General features: G+C 41.8%; 2 protein-coding genes across 3 annotated transcripts; both read left to right on the top strand.

The window, feature by feature from the left end:
• The first annotated feature begins 555 nt into the window (after window positions 1-555).
• Window positions 556-1,762, top strand: LOC133146241 (interferon alpha-inducible protein 27-like protein 2B). Of its 2 annotated transcripts, none has more exons than XM_061269712.1 (4): window positions 556-731; window positions 804-836; window positions 924-1,094; window positions 1,722-1,762. In XM_061269712.1, the coding sequence occupies exons 1-4, from the start codon at window positions 722-724 to the stop codon at window positions 1,745-1,747; spliced, it is 240 nt and encodes a 79-aa protein (XP_061125696.1). In that variant the 5' UTR covers window positions 556-721; the 3' UTR covers window positions 1,748-1,762. The 2 variants fall into 2 exon arrangements, with proteins under 2 accessions (XP_061125696.1, XP_061125688.1); XM_061269704.1 differs by lacking the exon at window positions 1,722-1,762 and adding an exon at window positions 1,194-1,338 and having other exon boundaries at window positions 561-731.
• A 3,243-nt stretch (window positions 1,763-5,005) lies between these two features.
• en1b (engrailed homeobox 1b) lies at window positions 5,006-8,786 on the top strand. The gene is made up of 2 exons (XM_061271171.1): window positions 5,006-5,847; window positions 7,403-8,786. The coding sequence occupies exons 1-2, from the start codon at window positions 5,322-5,324 to the stop codon at window positions 7,720-7,722; spliced, it is 846 nt and encodes a 281-aa protein (XP_061127155.1). The 5' UTR covers window positions 5,006-5,321; the 3' UTR covers window positions 7,723-8,786.
• Window positions 8,787-9,305: the final 519 nt, after the last annotated feature.

The following is a 9,305-nucleotide window of genomic DNA, read 5'->3' on the forward strand; positions in this document are numbered from 1 at the left end:
TGAAATCGCTCTGTAATTTGCATTTTGTACCTCATTAAAGTGCCAGGGAGATGCCCTGCGATTGGCTGGCAACCAGTTCGGGGTATCCCCCGCCTACTGCCCAATGACGGCTGGGATAGGCGCCAGCGCGCCCGCGACCCCCGTGGCGTGGGGTAATCTTGATTTTATAACACTTTTTTATAACAGTTTTTAAATAACGTGTATGCTTATATACGCCTAAATGTTGATATCCAATATATCTACTGCAATTTCACATTAGATTGCTGGGATAGGCACCACCACAAAGACCAAGCAGAACTGAGAATGAATTGATGGTTTGATATATATCTACTCCCACAGATTTTCTTTTGTTTACATTACTTTATACCTGAATTACTACCACAATGGTAAATGTTTTCTTTTTTAAAAAATGCAATGAAGAATTCCTGCACAGGTTATACATAGAACAATTTTAATGAGGCTCTCTTAGGTCGCCCATGTGATGATGATCATGTGACGTCAGGTTTTGAGTCTTTTCCGGAAAAACGAAACTAACCTCCTATCCAATGAAAAGGCTCCCAGTAGATGAAGGGAAGTTTCGTTTCTCCTGAAAAAATGCAAAGCTTTTCATATCTGGGGGGCGTAGCAGATTGACATTTTATTTGACACCGGACTCACTTAAATATCGAGCCTGCTGGCTGAAAGTACACACATCCATCCACATAAGAACAGAAAAGACAACATGGGATTGCGTAAGTATCGCTCGCTCTTTACACCCCATTATAACAGAAAATAGTTTAACATGCGTGTGTTTTTGTTTGCAGTGACGGCTCTTGCTCTGGGTGCTGCGGGCGCAAGTAAGATGTATTTGGCATAATCAAAACATATTTTGGGATTATGCAGCCTTTTGTGGATGTGCACTAATGTGGCTGATTTAACTTAAGGTGCAGCGGCGGGTTCGGTGATTGTGGCTCCGGTGGCCCTGGGAGCTCTCGGCTTTACTTCAACTGGGATAGTGGCAGGTTCCTGGGCCGCGAGCATGATGTCCACCGCAGCCATCGCCAACGGAGGAGGGGTGGTAGCAGGGAGCGCGGTGGCTATCTTGCAGTCCGTCGGTAAGCCGCGGAAAAACTATGCAATTCCACACTTTGACACTTTTGCTGTGCTATTAAAGTTACACTAGAGTAGATAAATGCAATGTTACTTTTCTGTAGGTGCGGGTGCAGGAGGTGCGGCAGCACTCATTGTTGCAATCGTCTGAGGCCAAACCTTTTTGCAAAATGAATACCATTTCATATAATATGAATGATGTGATACGAATATGAATCCTAATTCAATAAATGAAATTGGTCAATTTCATACTTGGTGTCATAATAGTCTGTGGTACATTTGAGCATGTTTGATTTTGCTGATTAAAGACAGATAAAAGTCAAAGCAAGACTAGACGAGACAGCTTGGAGAAATTAAATGTCAATAACGATGTGGAAACTTTTCTGTTGTAATGAGATGAATATACCTTTTTTAAATCTCACATATCTAGATTTGTAATAAGTTAATCAACCACAACAAGTACATGTCACCTATGTGCAAGATTAAAATAAAACTATAAAAACTGATATTTAACACATTTATGATAGGCAAACATTATAGACAGACAATTCTGGAAATAAAATAGCTTTTTTGTTTTAGTGTAATGATATTAATTGACATTACTCTTGCTTGCTTCCTCTTTCCGGGAGCAGTGGCGCGGCGGCGTGTTGTGTTGTGAGCAGAGCAGGCACGTGAAAGGGGAGTCGACAACTAGTACGCGGCTCCTGGGCTGGTGCTATGGCTAGTGTCCAAAAACACGAGGAAATTTGCTCCCCTTTAGGCTTCAAGTCATTTGTTTGAAGGCACTTTGGATTCCAAAGAAAAGATGGCTCAACGGACAAGACACGTGCAGTTTGTAAATCCTGCCATGCGGTGATCAAATATTCAGGGAGCACAAATCTCGCCGCACATTTAAAGAAAAAACACGACATCAAAGTTCAGTGTTAAAGTAAGCAATTTGTATACTACAATACTCTTGTAATTTCCTAAATAAAGAGTTTGCAGTACCTTGTTGATTTTGCGTATGAATTGTTATAAATCAGGATATTGTTCTATATTTTTTTATTAAAAAAAAAAAAATCGATCGTAGAGCACTATATCGCGATATATCGTGAATGAATCGCAGCAGGCTTTAAGATATCGGCAAATATCGTATCGTAGTTCTTTATATCGATATTATATCGTATCGTGACAAAACCCGCGATTTACACCCCTAACATGAAATAAATGGGCCACGTGTTCAATTCGCATGTTTGTTTGGATCTTTCATTCTCCCTGAGGTGTGTATGCACCCTAAAACTCAAGTCAAAATGCATTCTACACTTCTGACAGTAGATGTCACAAGAGGACTTTCTATTTTTTTTAAATAAAAAATACTATTTCCATGCAGAAAACGTCATGAAGATTACCCATTGTAAACGTCCATCCATCCATCCATCCATCCATCCATCCATCCATCCATCCATCCATCCATCCATCCATCCATCCATCCATCCATCCATCCATCCATCCGTCCGTCCGTCCGTCCGTTCATTCATTCATTCATTCATTCATTCATTCATTCAAGTGGAGCCTATCCCAGCAGTCATCGGGCAGGAGGCGGGGGACACCCTGAACTGGTTGCCAGCCAATCGCATGGCACATAGAGACGAACAACCATTCGCTCTCGCACTAAAACTTATGGGCAATTTGAAGTGTTCATTTGGCCTACCATGCATGTTTTGGAGATGTGGGAGGAAACCGGAGGACTACATTTATCATATCGAGTCATGTATTTATTTATTTATTTATACACATTTGGGCACATTCAGTTCCCCAAGTTATAAAACTAAATTAAGGGGCTAAGGTCAAAAATGCTTCCTGCGACTTCCTCTTTCCACCACTCGGTGTCAGCCAAACCGTCACAGAGAACACCCTATTGCGATCGTCTCAGTTATTTGGTCGTCTGAGGGCATGAGACATAGAGTGCATCTGGTGATGTGGTTTTCATGTATTCATTTCCACAGACAGGCAAGATTAAATGTGATATATTTACAAGTGGAAGTGAAATAAAAAGTAGGGCTTGAAATTGTAAAATGTGCTGTTGCAAAAGAACGGCGGCGTCCCAAGTCCATCAGCTATATACACACAGATTTTGAAAGTCTATTTTGATTATATATGTAGCTATAATAATGAGAACAATCGTTATTTTGATTTTAATCAAAAACTAAATCTATCTGATTTGATTTCACTTCAACCAGGTCTCGTATTATAAACACTGTTGGCTACTGACATTGAAGAGTGATTATTTGACATAAAGTCAATATATGTCTCTTCGAGGTAAATAAATAAAACAGTGACGCTATGATGGACACGAAGCCAAGGGGTATTATATTTTTAACAATGCCATATGACATTACTTGCACCACAACAATTAGGGTAATTTTGAATACATTTTTGAAAAGTGGTAACAACTTGTGCCGGATATACGCGTGTCATAAATGAAAGTATGTAAAGTATTGCTGTTAATTTGCAACACCGCCATGCATTTTGCTTTCACGAAGACCATTACATTTCGTCCTACTCCCAGTGTGTGCGTGTGTGTGTGCGTGTGTGCGTGTGTGTGTGTGTGTGTTGGAGGATTGGGTACGCGTAGTATATAGGCTACTCAATAAAAGCGAGGCTGAAGTCCGTCCGTGCATTTATCATCCTATTACGGCGACAAATCTGACTCCCAATACATGAGCGCTAAAATGAATTACCAACGTGAAGCCGTCAATAAAGTCATTTCTGTAAATAGTGTCTCTGAGGGCCCCGGCTATTATTCAACCAGCTTTATCAGCACCTTGGAAATGACGTGGCTTGTAACGCGGGCCCCTGCTTCACTTTGATTAAGGGCCCTGCCAGGGACCGGTGACAGCGCTTTTCACTGGGCTTTTATTCAGCCCTTTGCCGGTGATGAACACCGGCCCGATCGGGCGGAATGAAGACTAATTAAAAGCAATAAATTATCTTTTTCAGGCCCTCTCAAGCAGCCCCTCTTTGCGGCACAAGATAAGAGCAGACTGAGTGCTCATTTGCGCACAAAAGGTGCTGTGGCTAAACAGCATACTGATACTGTCCTAATTGGAATTTAATTAAGTAGCCACGGCTTCCGACTCCGGCCTGTGGGATAAAGATTTCATTGCGTTAAACATCAACACGTCTGCGCTTTCGTCCTATTATGATTATTAATAATGTTATTATTCCAAATCGCCAATTAGTGCGTGAAGCAACTTTTCCCTCAGACATGTTAAGACCATTATCGAAGCTATAGGATTGCTGTTTTCCGGCTTATAGCTGTAAACATAATTGACCTCCATAGAGGATGATAAAAGTTGAAAAAGGTAATTTGTCATTTTTAAACGATTCAATATTAGAAGTAAGCTTTAGCTCTTTTTTTTAATAACTGGAATGTGTCCGCATGTTATATCTTTCACTCCCATGTGAAAACCATTGTGCTCCATATAGATCAAATGTGTAATATTTCATCATCAATGGATCATAAGATATTGTAAGTACTTTGTAGGCCTATGTATTTATTTTTTAGTATTTGACTTTTTACTCTCTTTTCCTTTCTCCTTTTTTACTATGGTTCATTCCCCGGGGGGGGGGGAGGGGACGTCAAAAGCGAGTGATTCGTATGCAAGTGACCGATACGACTGCAATGGAAATGTTGTCTGGTGGCTTGCTAACCAGTTGAGTTAATTCGTTGTTATTGTTTTTTTATGTGGCGCAAGTGCAAGTGCGCCTTGAGCTGGCCGCTCCATGCGCGAGACCGGCAAGAACGCTTGTGCGCGCTGTCAAGAATCCTGCGCTCGGATTGGACGAGGCGCGTTATGACAGAGACGAGCTCGCGATGGGATTGGTGGGCCGCACGCGTGTACTTGCCCTTGCGCTGCGGCTCGGTTGTAAGAGGCAGACCGGAACCGGAGAAGGACGACACCGCTTAGGGGAGAGTCCTCCACATATTAGCCTGCAGTGGGCCGAGGCAGCCAGTGTTTAGAACGCGGAGCTAGTCGCTCGCTATGCCATCTCTTGGAGAATTATGAAGTAAAGGCATGCGTCGTTGCGGGTAATGCTTTAAACTTATTCGATCGGCTTCACTAGGACCCCAAAGGTTTATTTTATTATTTTTTACATGCGGTGCGACTAAATTGGATAACAAAGGGGCGGGAGAGCAACAAGTGGAGTGTGTCCCGGAGAGGCCGACATTTGTCACCTTCACTATAGCCATGGAAGAGCAAAAGGAGCCCGCAAGCGGCCGGGACTCAACCGAGGATGAGAGCGTGTCGCTGTCCCCGAACCTGCCATCGCCTCCCATTATCCTCCCGCACCAGGCCGCCCAGCAGGCTAACAGAACCACCAACTTTTTTATCGACAATATCCTGCGACCAGACTTCGGCTGCAAAAAGGAGCCGGGTTACCGCGAGCGGAACCAGACGGCGGGCAGAGAAAACATCAACCCGCTGGCTGCGAGGCCACACGCCGGTAGCCTTTGCTTGGACTCAAACTGCAGCAGCGACAGCGCCTCGTCGTCGCCGTCCTCATCATCGTCGTCTTCGTCGCCCTCGTCCAAGCAGAACTCGGCCAAACAAGGGGAAGCAGCGAGCAACGGCAGCGGCAGACTCGCTGACAGCCCCTCGGCCATCGTGGTTATGAACGGGAGCAATGGAGCGTCTCTGCCGGCGGCCAAGGATCAGCCCATGCTGTGGCCAGCCTGGGTGTACTGTACGCGCTACTCGGACCGGCCCTCATCTGGTAAGGTGCTAAAAGCCCCCCAGCCACAACACGACTTTATTCCATCACTTATTGTTCACCACCAGACTTTTATCAGACTGCAGAGCACCACTGGCACAAAACATCAGCATAAAACTTGTCTATCATGTTTCTAGATATAATATATAATAAATATATATTTCCATTATGTGCCTGCAATTAAACATTATTTACCTCAGTCTTCCGCAAATCTGTGACATTAACTCTGCCAATCGCAAGTAGCCTACATTTGATTAAAATAGAAAAGAAAAGGATGCGTACATTCAAATTGTTTTCATTAAATGTCAGCATTTCGTCGACAGGCATTGCGACTCTCATCATGGAGATACGTTTTCATTAATTATTTTGCATTGAATCACGCAGACTTTTAAAACTGAAATTTATGTGCAGTGTAAATCGATGTACACCATAATGCACTAATTTTATCAAGAAATTATCCTTAATAGTGTTTTAAAAGAATATAAAACCTTGACAGACAATTATTGCAATAACACCCGAGGAGCACAAGCTCAATGCTGATTTTTTTTAAAGGAATATTTTCTATTATGAATATTTATCAATTTATTTAGTTGTCGTGAAGCGGTGCTCACTATTTATTATTTAATATTTAAATATCCAAAACGAAGAAGAAGAAAAAAACACAGTATAACGTCTATTTCCATTATATATATACACATTACAATACAATACATCTTCATATAGCGCTTTCACAACAGTTCATACATTTAATCCAGAAAGTCTGTAGTGTTTTAAATAATAACAAACATTATTATTTACAATAATAATAATAATGATAATAATAATAATGCTAATAATAATAATAATAATAATAATAATAATAATAATAATAATAATAATAATAATGATAATAATAATAATAACTATAATAATAATATTAATAATAATTGTTATTATTATTGATATTATAATAATAATAATAATAATAATAATGCAGTAAGTAATTGTCCCAGAATAGTGACTTAATTTACTTTTTGATCACACGGTTTACTTTAATTTCGATAGGACATATCACGTGCTATTAAGACAGACTTCATTTTCTTGGTGTGTTGACTGCTTTCTATTTTCCCCCCCTTTTGGCGATTAGATGTTATTGTCAGTCTGGGACGTCATTTGTTGATTATTTATACCCCCCCCCCCTCGCCCAGGATCCAATTTGTTAAGATTTAGGCTATTTCCAAACGAAGCTGTAATGTGACTCATAGTAAAGCCTACAGTCGGATTCTTAAATTGCGGCGTGGAAGGAGTCTTGCTCCTTCGCAATCAAAGTCCTTCAGCTGTCAAAGGAGGCTTGCAGTCGGTCGTTTTATTTTTGTACTCGATTTGAACAACAATCACCGGAGCGTTTTCATGCCAATGTGCCTTTGTGAGTGGACGTGAAGAGGAGTATACGTTATTGCGGGCATGCTCGCACCCGCGCATCAACTCCCCCGGTCCGCTTCGGCGGCTCTCGCTCACACGCTCTCTCGGCTGACACGTGGATATTTACGTGTTCGTGCCATTGTTGTTTCCACACCAGGGCCGAGGACACGAAAACTGAAGAAGAAGAAGAGCAGCAAGGAGGACAAGCGGCCCAGGACGGCGTTCACGGCCGAGCAGCTCCAGAGACTGAAAGCTGAATTCCAGGCCAACCGCTACATCACAGAGCAGCGAAGACAGTCGCTGGCTCAAGAACTCAACCTGAATGAGTCTCAGATCAAAATCTGGTTCCAGAACAAGCGGGCCAAGATAAAAAAGGCCACGGGCTACAAGAACGGTCTGGCGCTGCAGCTCATGGCGCAAGGACTGTACAACCACTCGACCACCACCGTGCAGGACGAGAAGGAGGACAGCGAGTAGCCGCGCGTTTGCTCGCGTATGGACATCGTTGCTATTAAAAGTTTATATAGCCGCTGCAGTTATCATGTGGTATACGAGTATATTTAATTACCCCCACCCCCTACATCCGCCCCCGTGGTCCCCCATCTCTATCCCGTGGTTGTTTTGAAGATGCATAATGTGCCCCTTCAAGTTTCCTTCACACATCGCAAACTCAGAAAAGCCAAAGATTTTCATATGTTCACATGTATGGATTCAAAATGTAAAATTAAAAAGAGAACGAGAGAGAGACGCAAGATCGCTGGACTTTTTTCCCGATTTCTTTTTAGTTGACGCGACTCAAGGCGTTGAAGTGGTGTGGCTGGTTGTTTGTGAACAAAGCCAAACGCTCAAAGTGTGCGACGCTCTCATTTTCAATAGCGCTGCAAAATTAGAAGCCAGACCAATGTGACGGAACCAATTAGAGGAAGCGTCCTCGTCAAGCTGAAGCGCAGTCAAACTCGTGCGCGCGCACACACGCACGCACGCACGCACATGTACACACACGCTTGCGCCGCCTGTATTTACACAAATTTGACTTCTACATAACGACTTGCATTTCATTAATTTCTCATAAGAGGTCACACGGTACACAAAAACTTAAATGAATAATTTTAATAATGCCGTAAACAAGCTATTAAATATCCGTCTTAGTGAAACAAACACTGTCTGCGAAAGAAACTTAATAATATAACATGACCGACCACATCCAAGTTTGATAACATGCTTTTAAAATGTTAAAATATTTTTTGTCCTCCGTCACAGAAACACAAAATCAACTCAGCATAATGTAACACAACCTTGTGTGCATAAAATAGTATATGTTTTTTTTTCTTTCAAAATATTCAAATTATTCGTGATCTTTATTTATTTTTTATTATTGTTATTGGACCAGAAATACATGCCCATGGGCTTCTGCATCATTGATTGTGATCTGAATTATTTTTATTATCTCCCCTATTGGAATATGGTCCGTACACAAACGATTGTGGATATGATATGGTGTAATTAAGAGGTAACAAGCCTATGCGGCAGAGGAGCGCCATATACACTTCACGGCCCTCCGCTTTTTCGGCGCCTTTAATTATTTCAAGCAGCTAGTGTTGGGTTCTGCCTATAAAGCAGCAATTTAATAAGCCCGCTCTGTGTTTCTAATTGATTTCAGTAATGATAAACAGGGACTTGCTGCATGCTAGTTTCTATGCGGTTTATTCGACTGCTTTTGAAATATAATTGATATTTCACCTCAGTGTTTCAGTCGCTTAAATGCTCCACTGGGCTTTGTGCCTGTAAATCAGTAGGCCTATTATATAGAATAGTAGGAAACAAAAGTGAATCTTTTTTTCCCCTCTAAATGGAAAATAATACAACACTGCACTTAACGGCTTCCATTTACCGCACCTCCACACAGTCCAATATAAGATCATTTACAAAAGTATTAATGACACTTTTGAGCGATTGCCAGAGAATTTGCAGTGATATAATCTAAATTCAGATCGTACTGGCCAGTTAGTTCAGACGACAACCAAAATACCTTAGCGCAGTTGCGAGCCCAAGAATATTGC

This window comes from Syngnathus typhle, linkage group LG2 (genome assembly GCF_033458585.1).
Source record: "Syngnathus typhle isolate RoL2023-S1 ecotype Sweden linkage group LG2, RoL_Styp_1.0, whole genome shotgun sequence".
NCBI lineage: Eukaryota > Metazoa > Chordata > Actinopteri > Syngnathiformes > Syngnathidae > Syngnathus > Syngnathus typhle.